The 17,045-nt window shown below is 48.6% G+C and overlaps 1 protein-coding gene across 4 annotated transcripts in view; it reads right to left on the bottom strand.

Moving 5' to 3' along the window:
• ACSL1 (acyl-CoA synthetase long chain family member 1) overlaps nucleotides 1-17,045 on the bottom strand; it is a 72,992-nt gene that overhangs the window by 28,521 nt on the left and 27,426 nt on the right. For all 4 annotated transcript variants that reach the window (XM_066237827.1, XM_066237825.1, XM_066237826.1 and 1 more), the window contains 3 exons: nucleotides 10,958-11,072; nucleotides 5,543-5,607; nucleotides 1,580-1,681 (listed from right to left, as the gene is read on the bottom strand). In XM_066237827.1, the coding sequence (XP_066093924.1) occupies nucleotides 1,580-1,681; nucleotides 5,543-5,607; nucleotides 10,958-11,072 (282 nt within the window). The remainder of the gene's footprint in view (nucleotides 1-1,579; nucleotides 1,682-5,542; nucleotides 5,608-10,957; nucleotides 11,073-17,045) is intronic.

Genomic DNA, 17,045 nt, shown 5'->3' on the forward strand with positions numbered 1-17,045 from the left:
AAGGTGTGGGAAAGATAAGAGGTTTTATCACTTTCCTTTTAACTGTTTTTTACACATTTTTTTGTGGTAAAATATACTTAACATAAAATGACCATTTTAACCACTTTTTAGTGTACAGCCCAGTGGTATTATGCACATTTACATGGTTGTGCATCCTTTGAACAGTTCCATTCTTACACCTCCCTTCCTTCTTGCACAGGCCTGCGTGTGTGTGCATGCAATATCTTCATATTTTGTGGTTCAGAAATGTTTCACATTTTAGGTGACATTTATGGGTCAGGTGCTTTCCCACTTTTCACAGTGACCCATTTTACTCATTGTACAATTCTGTGGTTAGCTGTGCAGTTCTGATCGGAGCCAGCTGGTTCGTCCTGGGGTCAGCTGGTGGGGCGGCTGGTCGGCAGACTGTGGGTGCAGGAGCCTCAGCTACACGGCCTGCCCCAGCCCCACGTGGTGGTGTGCCCAGCAGCCGACTGGCCCCGGCTTCATCACAGGGCGAACTCGGGGCTCCAGCACTGAAAGCAGCCATGCCTCCCAATGCCTGGGCTGTCCTTCTTTGTGGAATACCTCACAAAAGGCCCAGGACACTGTTGTACTTTGGTGCCCTGCACTGTGCCTGGCATATAGTAGGTGCTCAATAAACATTCATTGAACTAACTCATAAATATAGGAAGGAAATGACTCCTTAAAGTAAGGAATGCGTGTCATGTCCTAATTGTAGATTTATCCTAAAATTCCCCTAAACCAAAAATATAAAATATAAGGAATGCGTGTCATGTCCTAATTGTAGATTTATCCTAAAATTCCCCTAAACCAAAAATTTGCCGTTCATTTGAATAGGTTACACTTCAAATGAAAAGGAAAAAGAAATTCCATGAGCCTAGAAAAGGCCTAACTGTGGAAACTGCTGTTTCACCCTTAGCAAGACATAAGACACTAAGCAACCATTCTAAATATAAAACTGAGCCACACGGACTGAGCCAACACTTTCTGGACACAGTAGGTTGAAGAATCAATTCAATTTCTTCAGGCCAGGTGCCTGAACTTTCCCAAGCAGCCATGCCACAAATCTGTTCACTGGCTCTGTGAGCGATGCCTCCATAGGAGCTGCTCGCATACATTTCCTTAGCCCCAGGGTTTACAGAGGCACCGTGCGTGTCCCTGTGTCCCTACGCCCTCAACCACAGACTGTGCGCCTAAACTGAGGCCGGGCCAAGGTGAGACTGTCCGTGGTATTTTAACCTGATGTGTGTGTGTGTGTGTGTGGGGGGGGGCTTTAACCTTTCTGAAAGAAAACATGAGTTTGCTACTGACAAAACTGATCCCAGCTTCTCTGTAATTCATTAATGCTATTTTTCTAATCACATAAGATTTCTTCATTAGTTATCTGTTCTAAGGATTTTGTGTGGGGACCTGGTTTAAAAAAAGGAAAACCAATCATTTTAAAGAAGTGGATCTTTTTCTACCTAAACGCTAAGCCCTGGTTTGGGCTTTTCCATATGCGACTTTCTCAGGTGTAACCCAAAGCCATATCCTCCGAGAACTCGCACAGCTGCGGGCAGTCAGCCGATGTCAGTACCTCGGGTCTGTTCTGGCTGAAGATGCCGATGAACTGGTCGGACGCCGCCCTGAAGCCCTTGTGGATCAGCGCGGAGCCCACGCACTCAGATATCTCCTCCACCTACAGGGGAGGAGAGTGGGACGGAGTTAGGCCTGCCTGAGGGGACCAGCTCACTGGGGACAGCGGCGAGCAACCGCGTACAGGGCCCCGGCACAGGCACAGACAGGCATTCCTCCAGCGACACACGTTTGAACAACACAAGGTTTTATTCACCAGAACCCACTCTGACGAGAACCACTCACACAGTTCCTTCTGCACAGCAACCGCCACAGGTCACAGGAGATGGTAGGTACTTCAGGGTTTTTCTTTTAGTTTTTAATTAATTAATTAATTTAGTTATTGGGTGAGGGGAGAGAGACAGACAGGAAGGGGGAGAGAGAGGAGGAGGAGTGAGAAGCATCCACCTGTTGTTGCATCACTTTGGTTGTGCATTGATTGCTTCTTGTATGTGCCTTGACCGGGGAGTAAGACCACGGGCTCAGGCAGAGTCAGTAACCTGTTGCTCAAGCCAGTGACCTCTGGGATTGTGCTGATGATCCCTCACTCAAGCTGGCAAACTCAGGGTTTCCAACTGGCCACCCGAGTGTCCTGGGTCAACGCTCCAACCACTGCGCCACCACCAGTGAGACACATCAGGGATTCTCACCCAGTTCTGTTTCATACTTCAGTTCTACAGAATCTCATAAAAGTTTAAAAGGAATATAGGGACAAAGAATTTTTATTTTATATAAAGAGCACCAAAGCAGCCAAAACTTGTCATTTGGTACAAACACAGAAACAGCAAGTATTAAGGAGTTCTTTAAAAAAAATAAGAAACAACTTATTATTGGACTTTCCAAATTCATTCTTTAGGATTTATTTTTAGGAAATAATCCAATCTTAGAAGGAGTTTAAAAAAATTTTTTTTCTTTTTTTTTCTTTTTTCTGTATTTTTCTGAAGCCGGAAACGGGGAGAGACAGTCAGACAGACTCCCGCATGCGCCCGACCGGGATCCACCCGGCACGCCCACCAGGGGGCGACGCTCTGCCCACCAGGGGGCAATGTTCTGCCCCTCTGGGGCGTCACTCTGTTGCGACCAGAGCCACTCTAGCGCCTGGGGCAGAGGCCGAGGAGCCATCCCCAGCGCCCGGGCCATCTTTGCTCCAGTGGAGCCTCGGCTGTGGGAGGGGAAGAGAGAGACAGAGCAAGTAGAGGGGGAGGGGTGGAGAAGCAGATGGGCGCTTCTCCTATGTGCCCTGGCCGGGAATCGAGCCCGGGACTTCTGCACGCCAGGCTGACGCTCTACCACTGAGCCAACCAGCCAGGGCCTAAAAATTTTTTTATGTACAAAGATACATATTGCAAAAATACCTAAAGTCATAAAACTAGGGTACAAAAGACCAATGGCTGGTGGATAAGTACATGATGGCAAATCTCTGGGAAAATGCCATATAGTGGGTAAATATTACAATTATGAAAACTATACCAAGTTTAGAACATTTATAATAATTTTTTTTTCGGGGGGGTGACAGACAAGACAGAAGGGAGAGAGATGAGAAGCATCAACTCATAGTTGCGGCACCTTAGTTGTTCATTGATTGCTTCTCATACGTGCCTTGACTGGGGGGCTACAGACGAGCCAGTGACCTCATGTTCAAGCCATTGACCTTGGGCTTCAAGCCAGTGACCTTTGAGCTTATGCTGGCGACCATGGGATCATTTTGATAATCCCATGCTCAAGCCGGCAACCTTGAGGTTTTGAACCTGGGACCTCAGTGTCCCAGATTGACACTTTATTCACTGTGCCACCATCAGTCAGGCAATATAACAATTTCAAGTAAAATAAATAAATTTAAAAATGCATACTATTAATACAAGTAAAAATAGGTAGATTTATAAAAATTAGGCAGAAGGAACTTACCCCATTCTCTCCCAATTCCTACCCCAAAGTAACTAAAAAAACCAAAAGCTTTTTAAATCCTAAAATTTGGAATTCTTTTCTTTATTCCCAGTTGGTGGGGTCTCATAGGCACTCTGAATTCACACCCACATGTCAGAGGTAAAGCCACACCTATCACCTTCTTGCTCTGGATGCAGGGCCACCACCGCTCACCAATGGGAGTGAGGGCTGAGGCTGGTGACAGAGAAGGCCATTAGTATGCTAATTACAGTCACACCCCCAGGCCTGTTTCACAACTGTCCTGGCATTTAAGGGCTAGGAACTGGTGCCATGCCGAGAGCGGCACAGAGCACACTGGTATAACATGCATGCCTTTCTAGCTCTAGAAAGAGGGTCCACACCCTTCCTCAAAGGGGTTGCTGGCTCCCTCAAAGGTCAGAATCATTGGGGTAGTGAAAAATGATTTAAATGTACAAATCCGTAGTTGGCTTCAGGGGAAGTCCAGTTTCTATGTTCGCCAGCCTGACTAAAATGTCCAGGATACAGATTAACACCTTCAGAAACCCCCGTGACTTTCAGTCTGCTTTGACAAATCCATTCTGCAATGGAAGTGTCTTCTCTCTTTCAGTCAACACACAACGGAAGTAATGTGCACAGAACAGGATGGAGTAATCCAGAAAGTGCCTGAGGATTCCGCGGCGCTTTGTGCCGTCACGCAATGTACTCGTGCAAAGCACAGAAGCTCTTTGTACACCACATGCAAAAATGAGGTGCCCTCAAAACTGCTATGTGAACACTGCTACTTGGCTTTGGTAAGGCAAAATAAAAGCAGCGAAATCCGTACAGTCACCAGAACTGCAGCTCGTTGCTCCTACAAGCAAGGTATGCCCTGGTCTCCCTCTCTGCTCTCTCTCAAGTGACGCCCAAACAAAAGCCCCTTGCGTTTCATAGACCCTCAGATGAGGGAGAGGAAGAAAATGTGTGTGTCGGTCTAGGGAGGATGCGATGCTTGACTTCTGAGCTGATGGTGTGGCTCCTGATGACAACCCCTTGACATACACAGCCTGGAACGCACCAACTACTAACCACACGTTCACACAGAGCACGGAGGGAGGAAGTTCACTTGCATTCACAAATGCCACAGGGCGACCTGGCCCGAGAGCGGGGAGCCACTTCCTGGACAGCTGTGCTGGGGACAGACAGCAGAGAGACTGCCCGCAGCTGCTCCTGCTGGTCCTCAGCGCTCCCTGGACTGCGGAGACGCAGGGGCAGAGAGGGTTATTATAATCGTGACACAAACATAAATAAGTAGCGGTGTCTTCCGGCTCTGCCACCGGCACTCACAAACTACCAATTTAAACAGTTGTAGCTGTGGACGAGTTGGGACTACCGCGTGATGAGATAGAACCACCCAGCCCCCAGCTTCCTTCATTTATGAAGAATACAGGTGCCCTCGCTGACCATCTGTGCTGCTGCTCATGGCTGCCCTGGGGTTAAATGTCACACAGGTCCCAAGCTGGTCACGACGCACCGAAGGACCCTACACCAGATGGAACGGACCGCACTTCTGGTCCTGGTTCTGCCACTCACCAGCTGTGACCGTGGGCGAGACACATCCCTTTCTGGGACCTGTTTTCCTCATCTGTGAAAGGAGGGGGTTACTCTCTATTGGGGCTTCTCAATTTTTCTAGAACCTCTCATGGCAGAAGGAAGTAATCCTATCCCTCCACAGGTCTCAGAGGAGAGCCACCGGCTTCAAGCACATTTCTAGAATTTGATCTTCAAAATTATACTCACTCCACAATACATCCACAGTAGTTCTGAAATAAAGGCTCGGAACCACCAGCTAAATCACTTCACTGGTTTTCCCCAAATCGTAGCGTCCGGCTTCTCCGCCTGGACGCTGCGGGCTGTCCTAACGCTCTGGGCCAGTCAGGCACGCACACCCTGCAGGGCCCCTCACCCAAACGTGCGACGGCTCCAGGGACTGGTCGAGGGGACACTACAGCTTGCATCGGGTGTCCCAGAGCCAGGAACTCACCTGCTTGTATGAAATCCACTCATAGGGCTGGTCGGGCTTCCGGGAGCCTAAGCAAGGGCCGTTATCTAAAACGGGAAAACAAAGAATAGGGTAACAGTCTCAGTGTGTACTCCACCTCACTGCACAGAGTACCGAGTAGACCCTAGGAGTCCTCGGATAAGAAATAACAGGTTTAGACTGGAAATAGTTCTCCCTCGGTTTTGGTTTGACTTTTTGCTTGTTTACTTATTTCTGTTTTGTTTCTCAAATGGCAGGGGAGAGGAAGAAAATGAGAGGGAAGAAGGCAAATCTAACAGCTAAGAAATATCAGGATATGTTCTGATTCCAACTTAGGTACCTCATAAACAGAAAGAAAGAAAACCTATATGAATTATATTAATTATTCACACTAAAGGCTATCACAATAGTAAATATAATCTAGATTATTTACATTTGGAATCACACATAAATGTCTTTCTACAGATTAATCCCAAGTAAACGTTATGCTCAGTCTGTAGTTGTTGAAGGTAAAAGCTATGTTCACCTGGGGGAAAAAAAGCTGCCACATTTAGATGATCAGAGCTGACCACATACAGAAACGTTCCCTAGCTAGAAACATGGGCTCTGCCACCAGCCCCGTGTCCCGCTGGGCCTGCATAGCTCCTTCTGCAAGGACACCTGAAGTCAGTGTTCTGTCATCTCTCGGCTGACCGAGGCACCTACTTTTCTGTTTTGAGACCAGACACATCTGGCTTTTCCGTTCTCGGTTTGAGTACCGCTGAGGGGCTCAGATTTGGGTTGGGGGCCTGGGGGAGGGGAGGAAAGGCAGAGCATGGTCCCATCGGGGACCCTGACAAGCCTGAGCCTACAACACAGAAATATACCCAACAGGGGAGAAGGGGGGTGCTATACCCAACAGGGGAGAAGTGGGGGGTGCTATAACCAACAGGGGAGAAGTGGGGGTGCTATACCCAACAGGGGAGAAGCGGGGGGAGTGCAGTTCCCTGGTCAGCTGTGAAGACCCAGGCTGGACAGACACGCCCCTTCACAGTCACTTCCTGACCCCCAGGCAGTCCTGATGAAAACAGAAGGGAGCTCCAGGGGGCCTTACTCTCAGGCCCTCTTCAATGCACAGCAACTGAGACTGGTCTGTCCCAGGCTGACAGGGACCCAGTGAGCCCCGTGGGTGCAAGGAACAGCAGGGGGACAGCAGTCAACCAAACCGTACTGCACATGTGAAAACTGCTAAGAGTGTGAATCTTACAAGTCCTCATCACAGGAAAACAAAATCTTGACTATGTGTGATGATGGACGTTAATCAAACTCACCTGTGCTGATTGCTATGTTGTATACCTGAGATTAATAAAATGTTCTATGTCAACTTTATCTAAAAAAAAAAAAAAAAAAAAAGACCAAGCCAAATGTGACAAGTTCTATCAGATGTTGTTTTCAGATGGAAAAAAAAATACATTGGCCATATGAAATATTATTACTTTGTTCCTTAAGAAAAGGAGTCGGCAAGCTACAGCCCAAGGCCACACCCGGCCTGCTGCCCGTTTCTGTACTTTCGATGTCTTTAGCACGCAGCCTCGCTCATTTACGCATGGTCTAAGGCAGGGGTCCCCAAACTTTTTACATAGGGGGCCAGTTCACTGTCCCTCAGACCGTTGGAGGGCCGGACTATAAAAAAAACTATGAACAAATCCCTATGCACACTGCACATATCTTATTTTAAAGTAAAAAAACAAAAACAAAAAAACAAAAACGGGAACAAATACAATATTTATAAAGAACTTGTAAAACTTAATACCAGGAAGACAAACAATCCAATCCAAAAATGGGCGAAAGAAATGAATAGACACTTCTCCAAAGAGGACATACAGATGGCCAATAGGCAGATGAAAAAATGCTCAACATCACTAATCATTAGAGAAATGCAAATTAAAACCACAATGAGAGATCACCTCACACCAGTCAGAATGGCACTCATCAACAAAACAACACAGAATAAGTGCTGGTGAGGATGTGAAGAAAAGGGAACCCTCCTGCACTGCTGGTGGGAATGCAGACTGCTGCAGCCACTGTGGAAAACAGTATGGAGATTCCTCAAAAAATTAAAAATCAAACTGCCTTTTGACTCAGCTATCCCATTGTTAGGAATATACCCCAAGAACACCATAGCACTGTTTCTAAAAGAGAAATGCACCCCCATGTTTATGGCAGCATTGTTCACAATAGCGCAGATCTGGAAACAGCCCAAGTATCTGTCAGAGGACAAGTGGATTAAAAAGCTTTGGTATATATATATACTGGAATACTACTCAGCCATAAGAAATGATGACATCAGACCATTTACAATAACATGGATGGACCTTGATAACATTATACTGAGCGAAATAAATAAATCAGAAAAAACTAAGAACTATATGATTCCATACATAGGTGGGACATAAAAATGAGACTCAGAGAGATGGACAAGAGTGTGGTGGTTACGGGGTGGGGGGGGAGGAAAGAGAGGGGCACAAAGAAAACCAGTTAGAAGGTGACGAAAGACAATTGGACTTTGGGTGATGGGAATGCAGCATAAGCAAATGGCAAAATAACCTAGAGCTGTTTTCTCTGAACATATGTACCCTGATTTATCAATGTTACCCCATTAAAATTAATAAAAAAATAAAATAAAATAAAGAACAAGTAAATTTAAATCAACAAACTGACCAGTATTTAAAGTGATATGATGCGCTTCCAGAGCCGTGATGCGTGCGTCCCGTGTCACCGAAAGTAGTACTGTATGTGAGGAACGCTGCCTTTACGGTGCTGCCACATACAGTACTCTCACTGACCACCAATGAAAGAGGTACCCCTTCCGGAAGTGCGGTGAGGGCCAGATGAATGGCCTCAGGGGGCCACATGCGGCCCACGGGCCGTAGTTTGGGGACCCCTGGTCTAAGGCTGTAGCTGAAGAGTTGTCACAGAGACCAGATGGCTCAAAAAGCCTGAAATATTTACTATCTTGCCTGTTACACAAAAGGTTTATGGGTTCCAGTGTAGTTAACCCCAGGCTCACCTGGGAAACTGAGAAATAAATACTAGACCCTGGCCCTACTAACAACTTTTCTGGTTTAATAGCACAGGGATGGAACCTGGGCCTTGGTATTTTTCAAAGGCTCCCCAGGGGACACTGAAGTCCAGCTGGGGCTGAGAACCACTGAGAGGCAGAGGACTTTTGAAAAGCTAGGTTTAAAAACTCTAGGCTGGCTCCATCATTCAACACACTCCTAACCACCTTATCTAGGTGCAGGGTTTGCTCTCCTGTAGAAGTTTAATTGTATGATAGCCCCTAGGAGAAATGAAAGCTCAGAACGAAAGCTCCTGTGGGCGGGGTGGGGTTGGGGGTGGGGTTGGGGTTGGGGTTGGGGGTGGTGGGGTGGAGTATAACATGACCTGCTGAACAGCTTCCTTCAGTCAGTACAGGCTGACAAAAACTAAACTTCCTCTTCTTCAACTTCTCTGACACATTCATATAAGCCAGAGGTCTCAAACTCGCGGCCCGCGGGCCACATGGGCCCGCCCACCAATTTTGTGCGGCCCGCAGACTGGCCCGCAGATTAATCCACGAAGTTTGATTAATCTGCGGGCCGCACAAAATTGGTGGGCGGGCCGCACGGCCGCAAGTTTGAGACCCCTGATATAAGCCCTTCATTTTACAAGTAGATACTGACACCCCCCAAAAGTTATGTGACTTGTCTTAACCTCAGAGGACACTCAGAAGCATAGTGTACATCACCATACTCCTAGATGAGTCCCATCCTCTGTTACCAATGGAAAAATGTATGCAGTGTATGCATAATTATACACATACATGCTTTGTGGTAGTTAGTGGTCAAGAACATACACAGTTATACACAGAAAGTATATATATGTATTTTTCAGGCACCTTTACATGAGGCTGATCTACCTTATATTTACTCTCACAGACAAACCCTGACCCTGACACTCACTCTGAAGAAATCCATAAGCTCAGAAATCTATGTGAGTTTGCTTTCCCTTTACAGTGGGGCCTAAGAAACCTGCTACCGGAATGCGGGCTCTAACACTCTGAACTGAGAACCCAGCTCTGCCAGCATCAAGGAAAAATGACGCTGGTCTCTTGAACATGTGTCACACGCAACGTGCTGTGCGGCTCGGGGGCAGCAGAGCCACAGTCCATGACCCGGAAGGAGATTACCGGCCACCCGCAGCGGTGGAAGTGAAAGCTGACCTCCAAAAGATGCAAATAACCATGCACGGACCCCGAGGGCACTTCTAGAGAGGAAGAGGGAACACGCTAAAATAAAGAGACTGAGGACCTGGCTGGCTAGCTAGTTGGTTAGAACGTGTCCCAACAGGCCAGCGTTGCGGGTTTGACCCCCAGTCACGGCATATACGTGAATCCACCAGTGAATGCATAGATAAGTGGGACAACAGATCAATGTTTCTCTTTCTCTCTCTCTCTTTCTCCCTTCCTCTCTCTCTAAAATCAATAAATAATAAAAAAATAAGACTTAAACAAAAATCGTGCGTGTGGGGGGTCCTCTGTTGAGGATACATGAATGAAGCACCCACTGTGTGCTGGGCTGCTGGAGCTGTTCCAGGGCAGCCACCGTGGGACAGAGACCAGGTGAGCACTTCCGTTCCCTGAGAGGGCTGTTACGGGAACAGGTGCAGGTACTGGGAGGGTGTGAGGGTGGGGGGGGCGGCTCACCTGAAGGGAGGGGATGAAAAACAATAGACCAGGAAGGCTTTACAGAAAAGGTGAAACACAACCCGAGTGTCACAGGACTAGTAAGACCAGATGGCCCACGCTGGCTGGGGCCGGGAAGGAGAGGCTTGCTGAGCGGTGGGGGAGGGGGGAGCAGCACCCAGAGGCGTGGGCTTCGCGGGAAGTTCCGCGTGACCGGACCTGGAAGACAGAGGCTGGAAAGGAAGGCAGGTGCTGGACAGTGTGGGGTCCCTGCTGCCATCCTTAGTAACTAAGGGTACTTCCATTTCCAAAGTGCCGCTGACGGCACGCTGCTTCCGTGGCACGTCAGTATTTATTTCTTCAAATACGAGTCTCCTGATCAGTAACTCTGGAAAACATTAAAACTGGGTCCAGTAAAGCACTTCTTGACCGCAGGAAACGTCAGCCCATAATGAGCTACTGTTCGTGTGACTGTAAAATACGCGACATGCTGAACCTGTATTTGACTGTGGAAGCCACTCTGTTGCCACAGGCGAAGCCTAGAGGGGCAGTGAGCTCTGGGGCTCACTCTGGAGAAGTCACAGGAGGGGACAGGGAGGCTCGAATGATGCTGAGGAGGTGACAGACACAAGCATATATGTTTTTCTGAAGAAGGGCCACTCCTGAATGAAAACCACTGCACATCAGCCACGCAGATTCGGTGCGATGCTTACTTGACACGTGCACGCCCCTCTGGAAACCTTCGTACAAGGTCTTGACATCATCATAGTAATACACCAAGGGCTCATCGCTATCAAGTAGCACGGATCTCCGAGCTCCACCAGTGCCCTGTGGAAAAAGACAGACGGACCGACGAGCAGTTAGGAGGCAGCATTAAAACTGAAAAGCCTGCCGTGCATGCCTGCCCCCCCACCCCCGCCCCGACTGCCCGGTGAGAGTTGGCAATGAACTGAGGCGCAGGCTGTGGCACAAAGGACCATTTTCTCTTGGCTCTGATGGAAAAAACACACCATTCTGTAATGAATCTATATTCCACTTCTGTAATGTTATCTATATTCTTTCTATCTTTTTCTTTTTTTAATTGTTTTATTAAAGTACCGTTGACTACATTCTTTCTGAGATTATTTCCATTATTTCTCTCTTTGCACACTGCACTGTAATTTGTTAGGAACTTCCGTTTCTCAAAGCATCTAATAGTGACGATCGTTAGCTACAAGACGCAGGCTGTGCGGCCCTGCCTATGCACGGGGCTGTGCAGCAGTCACGGCACGCAGGTGGGCTGCCGTGGCACGCCCTTCTCCACACCGCCTCCACCCGTGGGCTCAGGGAGCACCTGCTCTGCACCCGAGCTCCTGACCAGTCGCTGAGTCAACCTAAGGAGCAGTGGCTCTCACCCTGCCAGCTGCTGCATCCTCTGGGCCCACAGAGACGCTGCCAGGGGTCCAGAGAGCCACAGGACACCAAGCATTCTTTAGAGGCTGATGAATAAAAGTCCAACTATTGTGATGCCGGAGCCTATCATTCTTCTTTCCCTTATTTTATTATTATTATTTTTTAAATTTCAGAGAGGGGCCTTCATATTCGCAACAGTCAGGAAACACTTTCTTGGGGGAAATTAGACTATGATACAAGGACTTCTGGTACCATACGAAAGGGCTGTTCAAAAGTGGGAAAGAGAATTTCTGGCTTGAGGTCTGGGGAAAAGAGACAGGAAAGCCTTCATGAAGAAGCCGAGGGCCAGATCTCTAAGAGCAGAAAGGTTGTGCAGGCAGAGCTGATGAGGGGCGGGAGGCATGCAGGGAAAGGACCACTTGGCGACTCTTCTTTAAGGAACAACTGACAGGTTTCGATGGATTCTTTTTCTTTTTGTTTTCTGTTTCTTTGTTTTTAAGTGGGAGGGGGAGAGGCAGAGAGACAGTCTCCCACATACACTCTGACCAGGATCCACCTGGCAAGCCCCCTATAGGGCAATGCTCTGCCCATCTGGGGCTGTTGCTCTGTTCCTCGAAAACTGAGCTATTTTTAGTACCTGTGGTGGAAGCCACAGAGCCATCCTCAGTGCCCAGGGCCAACTTGCTCAAACCAATTGAGCCATGGCTGCAGGAGGGGAAGAGAGGGAGAGAAAGGAAGAGGGGTGGAGAAGCAGATGGTTGCTTCTCTTGTGTGCCCTGATGAGGAATTGAACCCGGGACAATCATATGCCGGGCCAACGTTCTACCACTGAGTCAACCAGCCAGGGCCAAGTTATCATTTATATAGTAAAAAATTTTTTTAAATAACACAGAAGTATATCAAGAAAAAAAAAAGACTAGCCCCTATTACTAGTTTGATGAGTCCTTTCCCTATCTACTCGGTGCTATATATGGGTATTTTACTCTTGATCTAAAACTGCTAACAATTTTCAGTATCACCCAGTTATACATTCTAATCTTCACACAATCTTCTTTAACTTGGCAGAAACTTTCTAATACCTGCAGCTATGATTCCAAATATAATTATTTACTACAACATGCTACTTTAGAAAACAAAGAATTTATTCTTGTTTATTTTGAGAGAGAGGAAGGGAGAAAGAGAGAGGAAGGGAGAGAGAGAGAGGAAGGGAGAGAGGAACAGAGGGGGGGGGGAGAGAGAAAGAAACACAGAGGAAGGGAGAGAGAGAGAGAGAAGCATCAACTCATTGTTCCTCTTAGTTTTGCCATCCATTGCTTCTCATATGTGCCCTGAATGGGGCTTGACTTGACACCCTTGAGGTGTCCTTCGGGATCAAACCAGTGCCCTCAGGGTCAAGTCCTGACCAAAGCTTAAACTGCAACCTTGGGGGTTGAGCCGGTGACCTTGGGATCAGCAATCCCATGCTCGAGCTGGTGACCCCAAGATTGAACCAGTGACCTCAGTGCTCTGGGACAATGCTTTATCCGTTGCGCCACCAACCACGGCACAGGAGCTATTCTTCATGTGCATAAAGATGGAAATAGAATCATGCATCATTATTACTTAATCTCTGAGTCTGCTTTCTCTTCTGTAAAATGAGGATAACATGTGTCCACGTCCGGGGTTATTTTTAGCTAAACAAGAACTTTCCTGTAAAATATGAATATGTAGGCTATTACTCAGACACCCTCTAACATTCCCTCACAACAATACCAGTCCTTCTTAGCCAGTATCTTTACTACAAGAAATATCCAGATTAAAATTCAGCAGCAATCTTGTGGCTTTATAGTAAAATTTAGAAAACCCTGCAACCCAAGAAGCCACCAAGACCCAGGGCCCCATGGGAAGTAGAAAGAGAAAAGGAAAGGGGGACGGACTGACAAAATGGGAAGAAGGAAAAAGCTGAGAAAAGTAAGAGGGGTGCCTGGTGAGGAGGAGCCAGCCGCCCAGGACCACTGCCTCCTGGCCACTGCCCGTGACGGCGGCCTGGGGGTATAGGCCGCTGGCAGGTCACCTGGTAGGTCACCTGGCGGGCCACAGGCCCGTCCTCCTGACGCTCTGCTCCGTGTTTTCTCCGCAGAAGCCCTCCCTGCACGTTCTGCGGAGCAGTGCCCACAGCTATCACTGGGAAGATGGAAATCAGGGGGAGAAGACACAGAGCTTGTCTGGCAGGAGCCTGACTTCTGTGACCAGAGGGGCTCCCGTGAGCGCTGGCTGAGCACAACAGCAGGACGGAAGTCAGAACGAACAGACGGGAGCAGCCGGGACTCGACAGAGCATGGCTCTCCCTAGAGCCAAGGTCCTCACAGGATGATCGGCGGACACACGGCCCTTGTGAGGAAAGCAAACTAGCTAGCCCTTCACCAGATCACCGGAATCAGAAACTTTGGGGGTGTGACTCAGCAGTCTGTGTTTTAGCAGGAAATGCACAGGGAGACTGAGCAGTGCGTAGAGCAGGACCGAGGGGAAGAGACTAGGGAGAAACCGCGACGCAGGGGCGTGGTCGCGGCAGTGGAGAGTGGGGGCGGGAAAAAGGTGGGCATCGCAGGGGCGTGGTCGCGGCAGTGGAGAGTGGGGGCGGGGAAAAGGTGGGCATCGCAGGGGCGTGGTCGAGGCAGTGGAGAGTGGGGGCGGGGAAAAGGTGGGCATCGCAGGGGCTGGTTGAGGCAGTGGAGAGTGGGGGCGGGGAAAAGGTGGGCATGGGGGACAGAAGACAAGAAGAGCTGGAGGACTGAGAAGACAGCAGCTCCCTTTTATCACAAACACAAGACTGGGGTGGGGGGTAGTCTGAGGAAAGAGAGCAAGCTTAGCTTTGGATATATGGCGACTATATCCCTTACAAGATAGGAGGTCAACTTCCCAATGCTTGTTTTGGGAATCACTGCCTTAGAGTATGATTGGATTACAAACTTTTGGCTAAATAACCTTTTGGTTAGGTTACTCTTTTGGGGGTATATAACCCTCAGGACTTTGAGAAGCATGAAGGTAAAACAGTCAAATCAAAGTTCAAGGAGTCAATTTATATCCCAAATAAAGTCTTCCTCTTGACAAACTACCTGAGGACAAGATATTTATTATTATTCTAATTAGCAATTAGAATACATAATTAGCAAGAGCTTGAAGATGAAGCAGCACATGGGCTCTATACCAAAGTAAGGCACAGGTGAAAAAGGGTAAAAGGTCACATGTCACTTGATTGTAAGGCACACTCCATAATTTCAAGAGAAGAGATCCAATGAAATAGGGGTGTCAGAGGCTAAGCAGCAAATCTGTGCTTTGAAATGTGTTGCTCTATGAAATGATCATGTTTCCATAAAGAACTGTTTCTGACGTGCATGCGTGTGACCATCCTTCCTGAGCGAAACACTATTTGTAAACACTGGGTGTCAAGACCTTAGTCGCCAGGGCCTGCAGCTGAGTGCTGGGAAGCACGTTTGTGTCGGCTGAACTCGACATGTCAGCATACGCTGGGGATTTAGTTCCTGCGTTACTCAAGCACACGTGCCTATGCCTAGGAACACCTACTTAAATGAGAAACTACTTCAAGTTTGGCCTTTTGGCCTTCCGATATGACCTACAGCTTGTGGGTAGAGGTAGGGGTGTAGTTTTGCTCAGGAAACAGGGTGAGCTAAGCAGATAACCCCGTTGTATGTGCAGGACCGCAGTGACCCTCTGTGTGTCAGTGGCTCCCGGACTAGAACTCCAGCCAGCGTTTGACAAGAAGGGCGCTTGATAGAAAGACTCATTTTGTGCTACTCCCACAGTTAGATTCAAAAGCAAATCACATCCCGGAAGACTTCTGGGGGAGAGAAAGGCCCACGCTTCATAAACCTCCATCTAGATCTCTGCAGGCCATAGCGGCCAGCTGTCCACCTCACTGCCCTTGTGTGTTCCCTCTACGGAGAGGGGTGGAGGTGGGCAAAACGGGGAAGGGACACAGGGGCAGGGCGGAGGGGAAGAGAGAGCAGAGGGAGGAGGACCCAGTAGCTTCCAGAGACTGCTGAAGACTTGGCTGGATTTCACTGTTCAGTCTGTCTCCAGGGAAGAGGGGCAGCAGGTGGAGGCACAGTCCAGGGGGGGCAAAATGACGGGGTTTTTCTCTGCAATGTCCTCCATGTGCAGCCAACTCCTCCCAGCGCGTACACTTCACAGGCACCCCGCCCTGCCCAGACCACATCGCTGCTTCTCCCTATAGGCAGAAACAAGACCACTTTCCATCCAGGCACCTCCTAGAAGGGCTCCCTGGCCATTCATTCTCAGCTCATACCCAGCAACACCAGACCTCTGACAGATCAAACCAGGGCCTTTAAGGGCCAGCCCACACGTGATCCTCCGGACACACTTTCTGAATGACAATGGACAGGCTATGTGAAAGAATACCTAGACTCCCCCACTATGCCGACCTGTAAATGTCACAGGGTAGCCACGAACCCTCTGGCTTACTACTTCTGCCCGAGACCCTCTGCACAAAAGTAAGTAAAGAAGGGGCAGAACCTCCCACGGACGACCAATGCCGGTGCTGCCATCGGAGCGCAGGGCAGACGGCGGCAGGTGGGGGGGTGTTCACTGTGTGCCCGCGACAGGCCAGCTACTTCGCAGATGAGAAAGCAGACGGAGAGAGGCTTTCTTGCCCCAGTCCCACACTCCGGACCACAGGGGAGCTGAGCTCCACACCCAGCACCACCGGGCCACCTGGGAGGCTTCAAGATGTGCACGGTGCCTCGCAAGCGGGCTCACACTGCCCACAACACATCGGTCACCTTCACCTTTGAGGAGACAGGCCTAGGTCGCCACTGCCCGGTGGGCTTTGGTTCGTCAGTGCTTTCTCGGGACCCTCTGAACCTTTTCCCTGTTCATTCTCAGGTTCCCAACTTCCTGAGCTCCCACTGTCCCCATCTGAGGACGTGCTTAGGGATGCAGGGCTGACGGTACTTAGCAACCTCTATTCTCCACTGCTAGACACACCTCTATCTCCTCGCCAGAGAAAGCCAACCACAGAAGGGAAAACAGCACCGCTCACTCCATGAAAGAAGAGAAAATTTAGAGTCACAAAATGCAAATTCCCACAGAGACACATCATCCCAGCAAAGCAAGATGGCCTTCAGAAGACGAGTGGATCAAAAGGCTTTGGTACATATATACTATGGAATACTACTCAGCCATAAGAAATGGTGACATCGGATCATTTACAACAACATGGATGGACCTTGATAACATTATACGGAGTGAAATAAGTAAATCAGAAAAAACTAAGAACTATATGAACCCATACATAGATGGGACATATAAATGAGATTCAGAGACATGGACAAGAAAGTTATGGTAACAAAGGGTGTGGTAGAAGGGTGAGGAGGGGGCGAGGAAAGAGAG

The sequence above is a fragment of the Saccopteryx bilineata genome, chromosome 6 (assembly GCF_036850765.1).
Source record: "Saccopteryx bilineata isolate mSacBil1 chromosome 6, mSacBil1_pri_phased_curated, whole genome shotgun sequence".
NCBI classification, from domain to species: Eukaryota; Metazoa; Chordata; class Mammalia; order Chiroptera; family Emballonuridae; genus Saccopteryx; species Saccopteryx bilineata.